This window comes from Scyliorhinus canicula, chromosome 16 (assembly GCF_902713615.1).
Source record: "Scyliorhinus canicula chromosome 16, sScyCan1.1, whole genome shotgun sequence".
Lineage (NCBI taxonomy): Eukaryota > Metazoa > Chordata > Chondrichthyes > Carcharhiniformes > Scyliorhinidae > Scyliorhinus > Scyliorhinus canicula.
The window spans coordinates 6,565,508-6,586,876 of record NC_052161.1 but is presented as its reverse complement, the minus strand read 5'-3'; the positions used below and the strand labels follow the sequence as shown (position 1 = coordinate 6,586,876).

At 45.5% G+C, this 21,369-nt stretch overlaps 1 protein-coding gene and 1 non-coding gene across 2 annotated transcripts in view; one reads left to right on the top strand and one right to left on the bottom strand.

Annotated features, from left to right (window-relative positions):
- Positions 1 to 21,369, top strand: part of mms19 (MMS19 homolog, cytosolic iron-sulfur assembly component) — an 80,652-nt gene that overhangs the window by 56,654 nt on the left and 2,629 nt on the right. The window contains exons 20-29 of the mRNA XM_038821851.1: positions 859 to 967; positions 5,348 to 5,450; positions 6,945 to 7,019; positions 8,552 to 8,678; positions 12,991 to 13,112; positions 14,385 to 14,441; positions 14,551 to 14,737; positions 15,275 to 15,357; positions 16,177 to 16,341; positions 17,234 to 17,293. Of these exons, the coding sequence (XP_038677779.1) occupies positions 859 to 967; positions 5,348 to 5,450; positions 6,945 to 7,019; positions 8,552 to 8,678; positions 12,991 to 13,112; positions 14,385 to 14,441; positions 14,551 to 14,737; positions 15,275 to 15,357; positions 16,177 to 16,341; positions 17,234 to 17,293 (1,088 nt within the window). The remainder of the gene's footprint in view (positions 1 to 858; positions 968 to 5,347; positions 5,451 to 6,944; positions 7,020 to 8,551; positions 8,679 to 12,990; positions 13,113 to 14,384; positions 14,442 to 14,550; positions 14,738 to 15,274; positions 15,358 to 16,176; positions 16,342 to 17,233; positions 17,294 to 21,369) is intronic.
- LOC119951084 lies at positions 18,738 to 18,856 on the bottom strand. Its single transcript, XR_005457490.1, has one exon. It is a non-coding gene; the product is annotated as a 5S ribosomal RNA (ribosomal RNA).

Here is a 21,369-nt window from a genome sequence, read left to right as displayed (position 1 = left end):
TTGAGGGGTCCAAGTCCCACTTGTTATGGGCCAGGGTTTAGAGAACCCCAAAGTGTATCATGGAGTTCACCTGAGCCACAGCTTTTACTAGATTGTGGTATGGGGAGCACACAGCCCACTCTACAGGTATGGGACAGCAGAAATGGAAAAGTATTTTTTAAAGCAAAACAATGTTTATTCTATGAACTCAAGTTAACCTTTTTAAAACATACAGTGAACATCTCAGCAACCATCAATTCAAATACAACCCCCAAAGAATACAACACTAAGTAATCCTTAATAAATTCCCAAACAACATTCAGAAGACAAAAGACCCTTTTAACGCAAAGATCAGGTTTAAATTCACTATTGAGAGCAGTTACCACTTTGAAAATCCCAAATGAACATTCATAAGCTTGCAGAGATTCATACACATCCTGCTGTGATTGCAGCTTCTCCAAAACTAAAATGAAACCAAACCCACCCTGCAGCAAAAAGCCTAAAGCGAAAGTAAAAAGCTGACAGACAGCCCAGCTCCACCCACTCTCTGACATCACTGCAGTAATAAACACTCATTCCTTAAAGGTACACTCACTACAGATATTTATATACACACCCGTCTATAAACACTCATTTCTTAAAGGTACTCTCACAAGACACACTCCAGAGACTTCAATGTGTAATCAAGGCTGACACCCCTGTGCAATACTGAGGGAGTACTGCACCGTTGGAGGTTCTAACTTTAAAATGAGATGTACTCTGCCCTACAGTTCTCTTTCTCTTTTAATATAGTTTGGTTTGATCTGAAGGGGAGGGAGATAATAGTGACTTGAGGCAATGAAGAAATGTGAATTTTACTCCCCAAACTTTCTAAAATAGCTGATCGTGACTGTGGCTCTGAAGTCCAGCATGGCATCCTGTGTGAGGAACAAGTCATCACAACACTGGGGACAGTGATCAGCACTGCCTACAGTCACAGCCAGACAGAGTAAGTTGCTATTGCTTTTACATTTTGGCGATCAGGAAATAGCTACTTGTTGTAGATAGAATAGATAAAATTTACAGCGCAGAAGGAGGCCATTCGGCCCATCGAGTCTGCACCAACTCTTGGAAAGAGCACCCTACCCAAGCACACCTCCACCCTATCCCCATAACCCAGTAACCCCACCCAACACTAAGGGCAATTTTGGACACTTAAGGGGCAATTTATCACGGCCAATCCACCTAACCTGCACATCTTTGGACTGTGGGAGGAAACCAGAGCACCCGGAGGAAACCCACTCAGACACTGGGAGAACGTGCAGACTCCGCACAGACATTGGCCCAAGGCGGGAAACGAACCTGGGACCCTGGAGCTGTGAAGCAATTGTGCTAACCACTATGCTACCGTGCTGCCCCCATTAAGCATGTCCATTAAGCCTGTCTCAATTCACCATGGCCAGATCATCAGAACCATCCACTTCCTTCTTGCCTTCCCTTTGCAACCATGTAATCTCCCACGAGTGATGGAAAAACCCCATGATCCACAAGAGAAAAAAATATCTGGTAGAAAATTTCTCTCTAGCTAGTCCAGGAAAAATCTTGTAGGTTAAATGTTATCTGTAAAGACATGAATTGATACATACCAGATTCTGAAAGGGCTTGACCGGATAGGAATTGAGAGGCTGTTTCCCCCTGGCTGGGGAATCTAGAACATGGGGATACTATCTCAGGATAAGCAGGCTATCATTTGGATAGATGAGAAATTACTATGTTCAAAGGGCTCTGAAGCTTTGTAATTCAGGAGAGCTGTGGGTGCTCCATCTTCGAATATATCCATTGCAGAGATGAATAGATTGTTGGTGTCTCAAGGAATATGGGTAAATGTTTTTTTTCCAATTAAGGGGCAATTTAGCGTGGTCAATTCACCTACCATGCACATCTTTGCATTGTGGGGTGAGACCCACGCAGACACGGAGAGAATGTGCAAACTCCATATGAACAATGTCCCGGGGCCGGGATCGAACCTGGGTCCTCGGCGCCGTGAAGCAGCAGTGCTCACCACTGCGTCACCGAGCCACCCTAGGAAAATGGGAGAATTCAGAATGTCCAGTTCACCTAACAAGCACGTCTTTCGGGACTTATTCCCGATGAATTAATTCCAATTAATATTAAAGTCCCTCAGAGAAGAAATTCTTAAATGGGAGACCCCCCAATCTGAAACAGGACTCCAGGTTCTAGATTCCCCCATGAGGAGTAACATTGTCCCAGCGTCTATCCTGTCGAGCCCCGCTGAGAATCTCTTGCCTCTCAATATTTATCTCATTCATGCAAACTCCATTGAGTATTATCACAATGTCGCTTGTGGGAGCTTGCTGTTCACAAATTGGCAGCTGCGTTACCTACTCTTCGGCCATGTTGACTGCACTTCAGAAGTACTTCTTTGGCAGTAGAGACTTTGGGAATGTAGTCATTTGTTAAAGGTGCTATATAAATGCAATCTCTTTCTTTTGTTTCCGAAATAACTTTGTGAATGTTGACCCATTTCCTCTGGGTTCAGAAAGTCACTGTAAAAACATAAGAATTGTTGGCCATTCCACCCAACGATTTTATAGATAGTCACAACTACGTGTCTTTTCAACATAGCTTTCAGCCCTTCTCCCTCCTGCAATGCATGTGAATTGCCCTTTAATTCTCCATGCTGCCAACTCCTCTGCGGGCCTGACCAATGTCCACGTCTCATAAATGAATTATTTTTCTTAAACTCACTCCACAGGCCTGTATTCCTTTTGGATGAAAAGTTCCTCCTGAATTTCCCATCTCCCTCTTGACTCATCGTGGAATTTGGAACCCTTCATTACCATGAGCAGATTGCCTGCTTCAGCTTCACTGATCCACTCCCTCATCTTGGAGGTGGGGTGAAGTTTCCTCTTAGCTGGGTCAAACTGTAATTCCAGAAGGCAGCAATTATCCTCACTCCAGGACCAGATGAGACAAACTCTGTAACTTTCAGAGAATCGGACAGTTCCGACAATCATTCTACAGAAGGGGAAAGAAACTGAGGACAGCTTCTTGCTGTCCGGGTCCTCGCCTTCCACTCCCACCTTTCTCTCTCTCTCTACTTCAGTATCTTCGCAAAGTCCTTCCTTGAAACGTAACCCTAATGTCTTCCCCTTTTGGTTTGCTGTCAGTTTTTAACTATTTTCCGAGTCTGAAGCACTTTTAAATATTTTGTTACATTAAGGCTGCTACATAAATGGGTTATTATTGCCTTGGGAATTCCCTGATCATATGCGCTCTCCACTCTCGTTGCTGAAAACGTCCATGTGTGAATGTGGAAACAGAATGAGAGCAAGGGTTTCTTGTTTCACTTGTCCCGATCCCAACCCCACCAGTCAGACAGCACTGACCATGTGAACTTGGTGTAGTGAGGTGGCAGCCGGCATCACATATACTTTTGTTCCGGTAAATGTCTGCCTGTCCAAAACAAGTACAAGAGATAATCAGAGACAAAACTTAACACTTTGCGTAAACAATGCCTGGAAGGCAAGGGAGTTACGGGTTTGGAATCCTAGTACTGACGCACTTCCTTCTGAATCTGTATAGGAGTGCGGATTTCCAAGTTGGAATCAAACATTGGGACAGCCTGTTCCTTTCCTGTTCCTTCCCTCCAGTGGAATCTATTATTCTCTGCTTCCTGTTTCTCTAGTCTGGAAAAGCTGCAGCCTCTGCACTCTGGAGATTCCTTGTCCTTCACCCTGGCTCACCCCTGAATCACTGATGTGCAGTATTTTCTTTATTCGTTCATGGGATGTGGGCATCGCTGGCTGGGCCAGCATTGATTGCCCATCCCTGAGAGCAGAAAAGGAGTCAACCACATTGCCGTGGATCTGGAGTCACATGTAGGCCATACCGGGTAAGATGCCGGATTTCCTTCACGAAAGGAAGTTAGTGAACCAGATGGGTTTTTATGACAATCGACAATGGTTTCATGGTCACCATTAGACCTTTTAATTCCAGGTCTGTTTTTTATTGAATTCAGATTCCACCATCCGCCCTGGTAGGATTCGAACCGGGTCCCCAGAGCATTACTCTGGGCCTCTGGATTATTAATCCAGTGACAATACCACTAAACTGCCTCCCAGCATGCGTCCACAAAGATTTCAACCCATTAGCGTCATCCTACAATCATTCTACAGAAGGGGAAAGAAACTGAGGACAGCTTCTTGCTGTCCGGGTCCTCGCCTTCCACTCCCACCTTTCTCTCTCTCTCTACTTCAGTATCTTCGCAAAGTCCTGTACTTCCTGTTCCATAATTTATACTTGAAATATACAGTGTAGGAGGACCTTCAGCTCAGCAAGCCTGTGCTGGCTCTTTGAAAGAGCTCTTCAATTGGTCCCAAGTAGGGGGGGATATGCTTCAGTTATAGTGGGCACCGGGGACAGCACAGTGGCGCAGTGGGTTAGCACTGCTGCCTCACGGCGTTGAGGACCCGGGTTCGACCCCGGCTCTTGGTCACTATCCATGCGGAGTTTGCACATTCTCCCTGTGTTTGCGTGGGTTTTGCCCCCCACAACCCAAAGATGTGCAGGCTGGGTGGATTGGCCACGCTAAATTGCCCCTTAATTGGAAAAAAATTAATTGGGTACTCTAAATTTAAAGAAAAGAGAAAGTTTAGATGAATAAGAGGTGACTTGATTGAAACATGCAAGATCCTGCGGGGTCTTGTCAGAGTGGATATGCAGAGAATGTTTATTTTTGTGGCAGAATCTAGAACCAGTGGGAGTCACTGTTTAAAATAAGGGGAGGCCCATTAAGGACAGAGATGCGACAAAAGGTTTTGTCTGAGGGTCGTGAGACTTTGAAACTCCCTTCCTCAAGCAGAATCTTTGAATGCTTAAGGCAGCGGTAGATAGATTCTTGGTAAACAAGGGGGTGAAAGGTTAAGGGACATAGGCAGGAGGTTGCAATCAGATCAAGTGAATGACGGAGCTGGCTCAGAGGGCTGAATGGCCTATTCCTGATCCTAACTCATGTCCATATGTGAATCTACAGATCTGGGCCTTCTAGGTGACTCCAATCCATGCCAGCATGGCTAACTGCGCTCTGAAGTGGCCTAGTGTGCACTCCATCAAATCACTAGCAGCTGTTCTCGAAGGTTCACCACCTACTCAAGGAGCCCGGGATGGCAATAGATGCCCCCTCAGCCTGAGAACAAAACCTGGAAATTGAAAATTGTAGGGCAGCAGAATTATCATCTAGTGATTGTATTAATTATCCTTTGAGGTTCATGCGGTGTGGTGAGTGTAGAAAGAAAGTATTTTTTTTTAAAAGTTTTTGTTTTCTTCTGTTTCCTCCCTCTCCTCCACCACAATAACCCCCTCTTAGACTAGCTTCCACAACAATCTCCCAGGTTGTGGCCCTGTATCTCGATGGGGATGTCTCCTTCTTGCCTGAAAATAACCTGTCCAGAAAGTTTCGGCCTTTCCAAGTGAGTAACTCCTTTGCTTTTCTTCTTAATCAGAACAAGTCAACACAGACGGAGGCCATTTGGCCCATTCTGCCTGTGCCAACAATCACTCTACCCCCACCTTTTGCACCATAGTCCTGTCGTTTTTTTTCCTATTGAAGGTTAACTGTTTAATCAGATCGCACCACCCAGTGCATTCCAGATAATCATACTCCCGACTAAAGATGTTTTAAAAAATCCTCATCTTTCCTCTGATTCTTTTCCAACGACCTCTGTTAGAAAATGAAATTAAAATCGCTTATTGTCACAAGTATGCTTCAATGAAGTTACTGTGACAAGCCCCTAGTCGCCACATTCCGGCGCCTGTTCGGGGAGGCTGGTACGGGAATTGAACCGTGCTGCTGGCCTGCCTTGGTCTGCTTTCAAAGCCAGCGATTTAACTGTTTGCTAAACCAGCCCCTGAGCGTGCAGTGACAGCCAAGTGCAGCTTCTACAGCTGAATAGCCTGCTTGGCATTATGCTGAAAAGGGTCAGGTGAAAATGGCCACTTGGCTAAAATACTAAAGTTGGATGTTGCCTCCTTACTTGGAAAAGAAGCATCATCCTCGGGTACAGACATTTCTGGAAGAAAATTCTCCTTCTCCCTCTTTCCCAGTCTCAGGCAAGCTTTATTCCACTTTGCATTGAGTGACTTGGTTGAAGAACTGCCCCAGGACTGTACACCAGTGACTTTGTAAACGGGCAATCGTTGGGTGAGAGTGGCTGATGAGTCACTTGCTCAGTCTTTATTTTCCCTCTCTGTACCCTTATTTTGTAAACGGGCAATCGTTGGGTGAGAGTGGCTGATGAGTCACTTGCTCAGTCTTTATTTTCCCTCTCTGTACCCTTATTTTGAAGGTCGGATTTCTGCTTGCTAGCTCCCTGCGATAGCTTTCAGTCTTGCTCCGAAACTCAGAGCTGGAAGTCATGGGAAGGAGTCATCGCTCCACGTCACCCCACCATTCTGAGAATTTAGTGGCTGCCCAAGAAATAACCAACTTTTATTTTCGAACTACCTTGCACAATTCCATTTATTCCCGGGTCCATAAACTGCTTTGCCTGTGGCTCTAATTTACTATCTGAATTTGGGAGGCCATGCATAACACAGGTCTGTGCTCCCTATTAATACAGACGCCATGTTGGGGTGAAGCCCGGGGGGTTTATTACTGATCTGACCAGAGAATGCTTGACGCTGACACACAACTCCTGCAATGGAAGGTGTTAATCCAACACTACCCTCCCTCCTTGAGGAAACAAAATCCAACACCTCACAATGTTGCAGGTTGAAGGCTGCCAGCTTAATGTTTCCTTATGTCCGACCAACAGGGAGATCAAAGCTTGGTACCGTGGAGCTTTGGCAGTTCAACCCTCCAGCAGCAGTTTCTAAATGCATTCTGTCTCATCATAAAGATTTGTTAGATTGGAATGTTTCCCTGTAGTCAGGATGCTGTGATCTTCTCTCCTTTCTGTTTCTAGTTGCCTGACTCTCCATGGCCACAGACTCAGTTGACTGCACTCCTGAAGGCCGCAGTCTGTTCCCTGCCAAAGAATGTGAGTATCAAACCGACCTGAGGTTCAACGTTATCATAATCATCAGAATATTCCTCTCCTCTGGGAACAGGGAATTCATTGGTCCATTCTAGCGCGGATCAGAGAGGTGAATGGTTAAGGGGAGTCCACACAACAAAGTATGTTTACAAAGCATTGTCGGTCTCCAATTCGCAGTGTGGTGCAGTGTGCAAACTGAAACTGTCACACTGATGTAAACTTGTGAAATTGGTTTGGGGCTTGCACTGTATCTAACCCTGTGATGTACCTGTCCTGGGAGTGTTTGATGGGGACAGTGTAGAGGGAGCTTTACTCTGTATCTAACCCTGTGATGTACCTGTCCTGGGAGTGTTTGATGGGGACAGTGTAGAGGGAGCTTTACTCTGTATCTAACCCTGTGATGTACCTGTCCTGGGAGTGTTTGATGGGGACAGTATAGAGGGAGCTTTACTCTGGATCTAACCCCGTGCTGACCCTGTCCTGTGAGTGTTTTGATGGGAACATTGTAGGGGGAACTTTACTCGGTAGGTAACCCTGTGCTGTACCTGTCCTGGGGCTGTTTGATGGGGACAGTGTAGAGGGAGCTTTACTCTGTACCGAACCCCGTGCTGTACCTGTCCTGGGAGTGTTTGCTGGGGACAGTGTAGGGGGAGCTTTACTCTATATCTACCCCCGCCCTACACCTGTCCTGGAAGTGTTTGATGGGGACAGCATACGGGGAGCTTTACTCTGTATCTAACCCCGTGCTGTACCTGTCCTGGGAGTGTTTGATGGGGACAGTGTAGAGGGAGCTTTACTCTGTATCTAACCCCGTGCTGTACCTGTCCTGGGAGTGTGTAGATTTGATTTGATTTGATTTATTATTGTCACATGTATTAGTATACAGTGAAAAGTATTGTTTCTTGCATGCTGTACAAACAATGCATACCGTACATAGGGAAGGAAGGAGAGACTGCAGAATAGAACAAGCGTAAAATGAAGAATTAGAGAGTATGCTGGGCACAGCTTGCAAGAAGTCGCCTCGCTCAAGTGCCATCTTGGGGGGAAAAAAGGGCAATGTAGAGTGCATTTGCGTTTATTTAATCGGCATTGGCACGGTAGCACAGTGGTTAGCACTGTTAATTCACAGCGCCAGCATCCCAGGTTCGATTCCCAGCTTGGGTCACTGTCTCGGCGGAGTCTGCACATTCTCCCCGTGTCTGCGTGGGTTTCCTCCGGATGCTCCGGTTTCCTCCCACAAGTCCTGAAAGAAGTGCTTGTTAGGTAATTTGGACATTCTGAATTCTCCCTCCGTGTACCCGAACAGGTGGCGGAATGTGGCGACTAGGGGAATAGTCACAGTAACTTCATTGCAGTGTTAATGTAAGCCTACTTGTGACAATAAGCACGAGTGTGGCAGGATGGTTAATTTCTAATTTCATTACTGGCCTTTTGGCAATGATGTGAAAGAGGAAATGTCTGAATGAGATCTCATTTGGCTTCATATGCCTCAAATCACGAATCGTTAAGTTACTAAAGCATATTGTTTATTGCAGGTATCGGTACCTCAGCAAGAGAAGTTACTGGCACATCTGATGGAGCTGTGTTGCACCAGCAACCATCGATTCACTTACACGTCTGCTGCAAAATGCATTGCTGGCCTTATTAACAAATACCCTGCAGGTGAGGGTCCGCGTGTCTTTTTATAGTCCATGTGATCTAAACCAAGCCATTGTTCAATAGTCAGTCAGCAATACTGCCATTTTAGCACCGTTACCTGTCGGAAAGGTATGAGGAGACCGACCATCAGTACCCACAGTTCCCCAATTGTTTTTTATTTTGATAAATTTAGAGTACCCAATTATTATTTTTTTCCAATTAAGAGGCAATTTAGTGTGGCCAATCCACCTACCCTGCACATCTTTGGGTTGTGGGGGTGAGACCCACACAAACACAGGGAGAATGTGCAAACTGAACACGGACAGTGACCCAGGGCCGGGATCGAACCTGGGACCTCAGCGCCATGAGGCAGCAGTGCTAACCACCGTGCCACTATGCCACACTCAGTTCCCCAATTGTGACATAGAACATAGAACAGTACAGCACAGAACAGGCCCTTCGACCCTCGATGTTGTGCCGAGCCATGATCACCCTACTCAAACCCCCGTATCCACCCTATACCCGTAACCCAACAACCTCCCCCTTAACCTTACTTTTTAGGACACTACGGGCAATTTAGCACGGCCAATCCACCTAACCCGCACATCTTTGGACTGTGGAAGGAAACCGGAGCACCCGGAGGAAACCCACGCACACACGGGGAGGACGTGCAGACTGCCTCTTTTAAAAGTTTTCTCTTGAGATGGGATGACACTATTCTATTCAACCGTGATGGTGAAGTGCATAGTTGTTCAAGCTTCTTTAATCAGATTTTCGGCATGCACACATTTGTGTCACCACCGTTCTGCTGCTAAATTTGTGTTCGGATTTGCAACAGGAAATTGCCTGTGTAAAACTACCTCCCTCTAGTGGAGCCTCTGCAGCAGAACCAGTCGCAGGAGGCTGTAACTGCAGCATATCCAGTTATATGGGCACTTTACAAGACAAATGTGGGCATGGAAACTTATAAAGGAAGTGCAGACAGAGAGTGAATGACTTCAAAACAGGGCAACTGTTTCACTTCATCAACCCTTGTTTTAACAATGTTTCACCGTAAGACCATACTTGGTTGTGATTCAGTTAATAAGCTTGATCCAGTTGGATGTCCATCTATAAAAGTAGGTAAGAATCTGAAATATTGAGGTATTTTTTTCACACAGTGCAGTGCAATGGATTTGATGATCTTTTGCTGCAGGGTCTCTCTGCTGCGAGATGGAGGGAGTAGCGGAGAATTTATTTTACAGTTATGATGATCTGGAATGCACTGCTTGAAAGTGTGGCCAAATCAGAATTCAGTAGTAACTTTTAACGGGATTGGACAATGATTTGAAGGGATAGGTTTTTATTGTTATAGGGAAAGAACAGGGAGAGTGGAACTAACTGGATCAATCTCTCAAAGAACCAGAACAGACGATGGGCCAAATGGCCTCCTTATCTGTTATTCTAATTTGCCTTCTCTCGAGTGCTCTGAATTTCTCATCGCCATCGCCTTCTACTTGCAATAGGTTCTTTGTTAGATTTTACACCTGTGCCTTCTACAATGCGAGTGACGCGATACCTCACACCTCTACCTCTTCCAGGACAGGCGATTGTCTAAATCCAACACCACAGCGCAACCAGCCACTGGCAAGATGGTGAGAGCTGGTCCTTGGGATTAAGCACTCCTCCCCTCAGTGCAAGGAGGATGAGGAGCTGAAGAGTGGGTCTGCCACATTCCCACCCCATCCCATATAGGAAAACACAGGGATGCCTAACCACCTGAATTGAACACTCCTCCTCCACCCCTTCCCCTCAGTGAGGGGAATCACTTATTCTTTACATTGCGCAGTCCAGGCGAGTGACCTCAGTGTAAGCGGCACTACTGTTGGGATGGGGGGGGGGGGGGTAAAGAAAGAGATACCATATAAATAATATAGGATATAAAGCTGAATGTTAGAGTCAGATGAAGACTGAGGTCTGAAGGGACAAGTAGACAATATGTTAATCCCAATGTTTGTATATTGTGGAAGAATGAGTCTAAAGTTAGTCTCGTACCTCAAGCAGGTTTATTCTTGAGACAGCTCAGCAGAATTATAGTGTCTCCCAATTCCTTCCACACCCCACTGCTTGGTGAGTTAATGCTTACCACCTGTCTTTAACAATGGAATTGATGATACATCGACACAACATCCTACAGAACACAAGGTCTGGTTTAGAGCTGCAATAAGCACAGTTACATCGACAATATAGAACAGCAGAAAAATGTGGACCACTTTTGCTTAGTCTGCAAGTGTGACTCCAACCTTTCTGTTGCCTGCCATTTTAATTCAGCACTTTTCTCTCGTGCCCGCTTTGATTTGATTTATTGTCACATGTACCGAAGTACAGTGAAAAGTATTTTTCTGCGGCCGAAGAACGTACACAGTACGTACATAGTAGACACAAGAATAATCAACAGGGAACATTGACAAATGGTACATTGACAAAAGAGTGATTGGTTACAGTGTGGAACAAGGGGCCAAACAAAGCAAATACATGAGCAAGAGCAGCATAGGGCATCGTGAATAGTGTTCTTACAGGGAACAGATCAGTCCGAGGGGGAGTCATTGAGGAGTCCTGTAGCTGTGGGGAAGAAGCTGTTCCTATGTCTGGATGTGCGAGTTTTCAGACTTCTGCCTGATGGAAGGGTCTGGAAGAAGGCAATGCCTGGGTGGGGGGGTCTCTGATAATGATGTCTGCCTTCCTGAGGCAGCGGGAGGTGTAGACAGAATCAATGGGAGGGTGGGAAGCTTGTGTGATGTGTTGGGCTGAGTTCACCACACTCTGCGGTTTCTTGCGATCTTGGACCGAGCAGTTGCCATACCCGGCTGTGATGCAGACGGATAGGATGCTCTCTATGGCACATTTGTAGAAGTTTGAGAGTCGATGAGACATGCCGAATTTCTTTAGCTTCCATAGGAAGTAGAGACGTTGGGCTTGTCTGTCCTTGATCCGCTGCAGTGGTCCAGTGAAGCTGGAGCAGCGGTATTTCACCTTCCGGTTGGGCACATGTTGAGTTCGGCAACTTTTAGATTTTGACCTTTCTCCTCCACCTTAAAACCTCCTTTTTATTTCTTCCTTTTTATAATATTCCACCCGTGTATTGCCTCAATGTAAAACACCCCATTCCCCTCTCACACCAGGCCATCTTTCTGTCTTTTATTCGAAAGTTGCGACTTTTTGTTGCAGTTTCTGCATTCTCCCTCCTTTCAGTTCTGACAAAGGACTTGTAACATGAACTCTGTTTCTCTCTTCCAGATGTTGGCAGTCCTCAGTTTTCCCAGCTTCCTCTGTACTTTTTCAGATTCCAGCATCTGCAGTATTTTGCTTATTTTAGCAGAAAAATGTGATGAGAGAATACGTTTGAGGTTCAGGGTGAAGGAATGATTTGTCTATCAGACAGCAACCTTCTTTGCAGGAGCCTCGGCATGTGGACTGGAACAGGCCTGCTGCAATGTTCCAGTGAAGCGCAACGCAAACTGGAGGAACAACACCTCATCTTCCGGTTAGGCACACTACAGCCTTCCGGCCTGAACATCGAATTCAACAACTTCAGATGATCAGCCCCACCTCGACCCATTTGTTTTAATTTCATTTTAACTGTCTTTTATCATTTCTTTATTTCCTGCACCTTTCTCCTCTTTGTTTCCCCATTCCCCTCTCCCCACACCTACAGTTCATCCTCTGATGTTAGTTTCCCTGCTGTTTGACCTTTCACATCTTTTGTCCTCTCTGGGGACTGCCATTAACACTCTTTCCCCTTGGTATCTGTGGCCATTAGCACCCGGTTTCCCTGGGCTTCTGTGGCTATGACTCATCTTTCATTCTCACTCCACAGTATAAATATTTCCCACTCTCTCTATCTGTTAGCTTTGACAAAGAGTCATCGGACTCGAAACGTTAGCTCTTTTCTCTCCCTACAGATGCTGCCAGACTTGCTGAGATTTTCCAGCATTTTCCCTTTCGTCCCACCACCTGGAGGGCCCCCTCCAAGTCACTCACTGTCCCGACTTGGAAATATATGGCTGTTCCCTCACTGTCACTGGGTCAAAACGCTGGAACTCCCTCCCTAACAGCATGGTGGGTGTACCTACACCTCGGGGACTGCAGCATTTCGAGAGGGCAGCTCACCACCACCTTCTGAAGGGCAACTAGCGACGGGCAACAAATGTTGGAATAGCCAGCGACGCTCACATCCTGTAAATGAATTTTTTAAAACGCTGTTTCTTGGTCTTTCTGTTGCCATCACCATTTGAGGGAGCTTTAGCTGAAGTTTAGTAGGACACCCTTCTGATCTATTCTTTTTCTGTGTGTGTAGGTGAGCAGTTGGATTCTATTCTGTGTGACGTGCTGAAAAAGATTGACAGTGGACTAGAGAGGAACGCTGGCGATTGTTCACAGTCCGTGAGCAGGACCCGGGTTTTCACCTTGCTCCTGTGGGTAAGGAATTTATATGTCAATGGTTATTAAAAGTAAAGAAGAAACTTGCGTTTACCTCACGCCTTCACCACCTAAAGACACTTCAAAGCAATTAACAACCAATTAAGCACTTTTTGAAGTGTAGTCACAGTTGGAATGGAAGAAACACAAGTGGTTGTGTTTTGAATGTCCGAAAGCTAGACTCGAAACAAACCTGTTGGACTTTCACCTGGTGTTTGTAAGACTTCTTACTGTTCAAAAATAGTAGTCGCAGGATCTCTCAATCCACCTTAGTTTCATGTGTGGTCTTGTTTCACAGCATTCCTTCAGTAATGGCACTGGGAGTATCAACCTCAATTTTGTGCTCGTGCCTCAAGTGGGACATGAACCCCCAACGTGCTGACACTTGCTGCTACCCTGACCACAATGAGATACTATATTCCTCCAAGGGTACAGTTGGCCTCAACGTCCTTGGGTTAAGGGACAGTGGGGAAATCGGCCAGGATTCCTGCTCCCAATTACTAACCAGTGACTCCCAAGGGCAGTGGTTTGAAATTTACAGTGAGACTTACCCAGAAACTGCAACATTTGTAGAGGATGTAATGGCTTTTAAAAGGGCAGTGGATAATGAAGCATTTAGAGTGCAGGTGAATGGGAGAAAAAGTGGCTCTTTAAGAGAGCTGGCACAAGGTTGATGGACCAAATCGTCTTTCCCTTCTGTGCTGTAAGATTCTGTGATTTGACTCCATTTGAATTTGCCAGCACCACCGGCCTCATTCTCCAGTTCCTCTCCTGCTAATCTGCACTGGACATGATTGCCCACCGTTGTGAAGTGGTCAATTTTAAACCATCGTATTCACCTTTCCAGTTTGAGCTTAGGTCCACTTGTTGTAACAATCATTTTTTTAAAAAATATTAATCTTTTATCATTTTGTGCAAATCACAATCGCAGTAACACATTAATAAGAATAGAAAAGCAAAACCAAAGAAGAACAATATCTCCCTCCCCCGCCCCCACACATGCTAACAGTTAACAGTGACCAGATCCTTAAATTGCAAGGTGAATGGCCACCATTCATCGATTAGCCCCTTTGCCATGAACACCACCGTTTCAAGGTGCAAGAACTCCATCAAATCACCCAGCCTCACTGCAACACTAGTGGTGTCGCCTGCCTCTATTGTACCAAACTGTCACATTATTTATGTCCCCAACCCGTACAGAATGTGATTGGACGTTGGACAGTGTTGTTCTCTGTGTAACAATATTCTTTTGATTTTGTCTTATTTCTCTAGTTAACAAAATCTCTGGTGCTGCGATATCACCCTCTGGCTACCACATTGACTGACAAGGTAGGAGGAAGTTTCTGCTCTGATCTGTTATTCAACGCAAAGCCTTTTTGTTTACTATTCTCTCCTTTGTTCCATATCAAACTTAGTTTGATCTCCTTTTTCCCCTCAGTTGATAGAGTTGCTCACTGACCTGGACCTGGGAACTGAGGCAGCGGATGCATTTTCCATGTTGGTGAGCGACTCCACAGATGTCCTGAACAAGGCCACTCACGCTGACGTCCGCATCATGTACCGGCAGCGATTCTTCACCGAGAACGTCCCCAAACTGGTCCATGGCTTCCACTCGGCCAGTGAAGGTGATCCCTGGTTTAAATTACAGTCAGTGTGGATATTCTGGTACATAAACAATAGAAAGGTGCAGTGGTTTCAGAGGCAAATAAGAGAAAAGGATGGGCGAATGTTTGCGTTGGACCAACTGTCAAGGCAGGTGAGCACATCGGTCCCAGACAGTAGCATTGAAACAGTGTCTTGGAGTCACAGGATCATCGGTCCCCAGACAGCAGCACCCACACTGCATCCTGGGAGTCACCTCCAGGATTGTGTGGACATAGTGCACAAAGGAATAAGAATTAAATTATTGTTAAAATTTGCATCTGAGCTGTAAGAGCATTTTTTAATAAAATGATAGGTTTTGTCTCTGGTACCTGTGCAGTGAGTGGAGGGAGGATTATGAGTTGTCTAATTGCAGGATGAGATAAGTTAGCTGTTGGGGTGGTCAGGGGGAAATGGCCCTCATCTCCATTACGAGTTTTTCACCTCGAGGCCCTGATACTGATATGTTGAAATTGATACGTTCACTCTAACACTGCTCCAATGGGCTTGCTTTGTTACAGATATTAAGTCAAACTACCTGAAGGCACTTTCTCACGTGTTGAACAGCCTCCCGAAGCAGGTCCTGATGACAGAGCTTCCTTCGGTGAGTACAAGCATTCTCCTCCTCTGGGACTTTATGCTGTTCTCATATGCAGGCGTCTTTCATCCTGTCAGTCATCTGATCGCTGATGTTTTGTGTATCTGTGATTATATGATGCTCACTCTATTTAAACCTCACCTTCCCCCTCACCTCCACACAAAAGTGTCAACATGATTGCTTTTGTTTCCTGCTCCCAAGTCTGCTTTCCTCTTCTCGATCACAAGCAGGCCGATTAGGTTTCTAACCCACCACCTGCATTAATGAATTTTACAGCAGCAATCTCTGGACTGACCATACGAGATCCATTGACCTGATTGTTTCGCAATCCTGCCCTGTCACCTCTGCAATTAGAAGCCAGTGGTTGTTGAGATCAGTTATTGTGCCTCTATTGTTAGCTCAGCAGAGAGCTGTTTTACCCCAGAGTGACACTGGGTCGGTCCCTTGGCTGTCTTTATTACAATGACACTTTTTGGCCCCCTACGATATGTGTGAATGATTACTGTCTCATGTTGCTCATTCTGTTGTAGTCACATATAGATCTGCATTTGCTATAATTTCTTTTGGTTCATCCATCCGTCAAATAGTAATTTAAAAACCTAAACCTGTCCAAAGACTATCTTAAAAAGCAGCTTGAGGCCCCATCTGTCCCCTTTGGTGGGCATTACAGATCCTACTGCTACTTGAGGAAGAGCAGTGGCGTTGTCCCCACTGTCCTATTGTCACTGGTTTATATTAATGAGCATGTGTGATTGGTGCTTTTTTGTATCAGTGGGTGTGTATGATTGGTGCTGGTTTTAACCATTGCTCCTTTTTTTTCTCCAGTTGCTGACCCTGCTTTTGGAGGCCCTGTCCTGCTCAGACCAGGTTGTCCAGTTGTCCACTTTGGGGTGTTTGCACCCTTTGTTGCTGGACGCCCCACAGATCATGAGCTTACACATAGACACCTTAGTAAACAAACTGCTGCATCTGACGACTAGCCCTGCCATGGTATGTACAGTGAACTGGGACAGTCTGACTTTGATCAGGAACCTCATTCAATCTTTTCCAGCTTTATCCAGGAATCTGGAATCCTTGAGGTGATGGGCACCTTCCTCTGTGATGTTTTGGGTTATCCAGGCTGTGGTACGTCCTGGTTACGTGCCCTGGGTCAATACTTGTCGGGAGGCTTTGGTGAAATAGCCAAGGAAAAGTATTTTTCAAGTCGAACCTTTGTATTGGGGATTGATATGTGTAACTCTCCTCAAGCATGCTCCCTGTGTCACTGAATTGTATAGTAGAGGGGGTCACTCACACATCCTGCTTGATCTGGCTTATTGAAGGAGCTGTTAAATTAGTCCTACTCTCTCCTTTTTTCCCCATAGCCCTGATGTATTTTCCTTTGGCAATTATTTATGTGAGAACAAAGAAGAATACAGACAGGAACAGGCCCTTCGGCCCTCCAAGCCTGTACCGGTCATGATACCACCCTTGGCCAAAACACTCGTCAGTTCCTAGTGCCGTATCCCTCTATACCCATCCTATCTTTGTATTTGTCGAGATGCCTTTTGAATGCCATTAATGTATCTGCTTCCACAACCTCCCCTGGTGTTTTTTTTTAAACTGCCTCGCACATATCCTCTAAACTTTGCCCCACGGACCTTAAAGATATGCACCCTAGTGACTGACTTCTCCACCCTGGGAAAGAGTGCCTGTCTATCCATGCCCCATATAATCTTGTACACCTCTATCAGGTCACCCCTCAACCTCCGTTCTCATGAAAACTGTCCAAGTCTATTCAGCCTCTCCGCCCTAGCTAATGCCCAGTGATAATGAGTCAGTGGTTTGCTGGAAAGGTTCACCTCCCCTTGCTGATGTTAGTTTGCCTGTATCTTCATTGCAGAAAGTCCGTATTGCATCCTTGCAGTGTATGCACGCGCTAACAAAGCTGCCTCCACATGTGGTAAGATTTTTACAATTCATCATCTGTTGTGTTACTCATTAGTCTTGTATTTATACATGCAGTTATTTCCTCTCTCGAGATCCAGTTACTATTGTTAAACGGGTAAAGTCTTTCTGCTCTTCAAATAGCTGCATGAAACCTTTAACATTCACCATTTAATATCTCACTCAAAAGGCAGCACCTCTGAGAATGCAGCATCCCCACAGCCCTGCTGCCACATCTATAGGGGGGCGCAGTCTGATGCTGTGTGGGTACTATGTGATACACTCGTCTCACCTTTGTGTATTTTTTAAAATTTCTGTTTATTAAGTTTTAACAGCAGTCACAATGAATAACGGTACAGAACATAGCTTACAGCACAGCAATCGTTTAAGCATAACAGTACAATTGTTTAATTCGTTTACAGTACAGCAATCATTTAAATAGCTTACAGTACAACAATCATTTAAATAGCTTACAGTACAACAATCATTTAATTAGCTTACAGTACAACAATCATTTAAATAGCTTACAGTACAACAATCGTTTAATTAGCTTACAGTACAACAATCATTTAATTAGCTTACAGTACAACAATCGTTTAATTAGCTTACAGTACAACAATCATTTAATTAGCTTACAGTACAACAATCGTTTAATTAGCTTACAGTACAACAATCATTTAATTAGCTTACAACACAACAATCATTTAATTAGCTTACAGTACGGCAATCGTCGAATAAGCTTGCAGCACGGCAATCGTTCAATTAGCTTACTGTACAGAAATCGTTAATTAGCTTACGGCACAGCAATCGTTTAATTAGCTTACAGCACAGCAATCATTTAATAAGCTTGCAGGGTGGTTGGGGGAGGGGGGTGGGTGAAAGGCAGACACATTGAAGCCAACTAGGTTGAAGCGGCAGAGGCTGGTGGATTCCATTCTCGAGGCGCATCACCAGTACTCACTTGATCCTAGTCCAGAGCTGTTGACAGGTAGGAATGAAGTTACAGAACCAATTAGAGTGATTGTCTACTGGCAGAGTGGTACATCAGTTCGGGGTATGTTCTAGGAATACGGGGAGCAGGCCTACCGTCTTCTGCCTCACCAATTCAAACGGTCGGCCTCCTGGGAGATTTCTCACATACTTAATTCAGACAGCAACCTCATGTCCACCCCTCCCCGGGTCAATGTGGTTTTTGAAATCCTTTTGAAATCGGAGCCCCCTGCAGATAATCGGTCATATCCAACTTTCTGGACGGTTAACCAATCCCGACAGTTGAGGTGGGTGTGAGCAGTCCGTTGGACTCCCTGTTACACTCTGACGATACTTTAAAGCATATTGGGCTGATGCTGTCTGACAACGCTCTGGTTCGGATGAATTTTACAAAAAGGTTTTCTGGGCAGCTTGTGTCTTTGTTCTGGTGTGGAGAGTGCTTGGTGTGAGCAGTCTCTGCTGGCCGCAAAAGCCTACTGCACCTGGTATTCCCAGACGGTCTCCCATCCAAGTACTAACCAGGCCTGAGTCTGCTTAGCTTCTGAGATCAGACGAGATCGGGCGTTTTCAGACTAGTATGGCCGTAGGCGCTTGTGTCTTTGTTATTGGACGTGTTTGAAGATTTCCAATCGCTGCCTCCGACCCTCCTCCAGCCACCATTTTTCTGCTTATGAAAGGCAATGACCCGACATAGTATGGTTCATCCCGCTCTATATCTCTTTTACTTTTTCCATTTAAGGGGCAATTTAGAGTGGCCAATCCACCGACGTTGCACATGTTTGGGTTGTGGGGGTTGAGACCCACGCAGACACGGGGAGAATGTGAAAACTCCACCTGGACAGGGCTGGGATCGAACCCGGGTCCTTGGCACTGTGAGGCAGCAGTGCTAACCACTGAGCCACCGTGACACCCTGTCTATTTCGGATTGACGTGGCCATATTCTTTCGGATTCTGCTCCATTAAGCGGTCAGAGGATGAAATGGGAAAGTGAATTGGGCCCCATTCTTATTGATGGGGTTTGGAGTGAGGCACTTCACAAGGTTAACTCCACATCATCATGTGTCCGGTTGAGCCTGATTCAGGTTAAGATCCTGCACAGGGTGCAGTTGACTGGAGCAAGGAATAGTGGGTTTTTCCCAGATGTAGAGGATATGTGTGATCTCTGCTCCATTGGTCCAGCTAGCCACATGGACTTGTTCTGGTCCTGACCAAACTCAAGCTTCTGGGCTTCATTCTCTAATACCGTGTCAGAGATACTCCGTGTGGATTTAGACCCGTGTGCACTGATGGCCATATTTGGGGTGTCGGATTCGCTGGTGATTCAGTCTGGGGTAGAGACGGATGTTGTTGCCTTTGCCTCACCGATAGCCGGGAGGTGAATATTCCCTGGATGGAGGTCTCCCATTCCGCCCAGTGCCTCTGCTTTGCTGGGTGGTCAGGTCAGGTTCACCATCGGGAGGTTGGTGGGGAGGTTCTAACTGAGATGGGAACCATTTCTTTCCTTTTTTAAGGAGTTGGTCACTGCCAATTGTTTGGGGGATTCGGTTAGTTGGATAAATCTTAGATAATTTAACTTTGGATAAATGGATTCATTATAAGAATTTAAATTGTAGCAACCCACGCCTTTCACAGAGAGATGAGGAATGTGCAGCAGAGAGAATAGACTTCCAGTTATCTTGTGATAATTACCAATCAAAATCTTGCTCCCCCAAAATTTTAATTTCGAAAGCAAAGGGCAGTATGTTGAAAAGATTCGAGAATATAATTTGAAAATGAACCCCTCTTAAATTTATTTAAAAAAAGAACCTATCTATCTCTGTCTTGAAGACACTCAGTGATTTGGCCTCCACAGCCTTCTGCGGCAAAGAGTTCCACAGATTCACCACCCTCTGGCTGAATTCCTCCTCGCCTTTGTTTTAAAGGATCATCCCTTTAGTCTGAGATGCTGTCCTCTGGTTCTAGTTTTTCCAACTAGTGGAAACATCCTCTCCACGTCCACTCCACATCCACATCCATTCTATTTAGTCCTCTTCAGTATTCTGTAAGTTTCAATAAGATACCCCTCGTCCTTCTAAACTCCAATGAGTACAGACCTAGAGTCCTCGACTGCTCCTCATATGACGAGCTCTTCATTCCAGGGATTATTCTTGTGAACCTCCTCTGGACCTTTACCAAGGCCAGCACATCCTTCCTTGGATACAGGGCTCAAAACTGTTCACAATACTCCAAATGTATTGGAGTACTCAGAAGTATATCCCTGCTTTTGTATTCTAGCCCTCTCGACATGAATGCTAACATTGCACGTCAGCCTTAAGAAATCTTGAACTAGGACTCCTAAGTACCTTTGTACTTCTGATTTCTGAAGACTTTTCCCATTTAGAAAATAGTCTATGCCTCCATTCTTTCGACCAAAGTGCACAATCTCACATTTTTCCACATTGTATTCCATCTGCCACTTCTTTGCCCACTCTCCTAGCTTGTCCAAGTCCTTCTGCAGCCTCAATACTACCTGTCCCTCTGCATATCTTCGTAACAAGGGCTGCACGCTAGCACAGTGGTTAGCACTGTTGCCTCACAGCACCAGGTCTCTGATTCCATTTCCGGCTTGGGTCCCTGTCTGTGCGGAGGCTGCACGTTCTCCCCATGTCTGCGTGAGTTTCCTCCGGGTGCTCCAGATTCCTCCCACAAGTCCTAGAAAATGCTTGTTGGGTTAATTGGACATTCTGAATTCTCCCTCTGTGTACCCGAACAGGCGCCGGAATGTGGCGACTAGGGGATTTTCACAGTAACTTCATTGCAAGCCTACTTGTGACACTAATAAAGATTATTAGGATCTGCAAACAGTGCCCTCAGTTCCTCCTTCCAGATCGTTAATGTATATTGTGGAAAGTTGTGGTCCCAGCACAGACCCCTGAGGCACAACACTAGTCACAGGCTGCCATCCTGAACAAGACCCTTTTACCCCCACTCTCTGCCTTCTGCCAGTCAGCCAATCCTCTATCCATGCCAGTATCTTACCCTTAGCACCATGTGCTCTTAACTTATTTAACAGCCTTGTATACCGCACCTTGTCAAAAGTCTTCTGGAAATCTATATAGATCA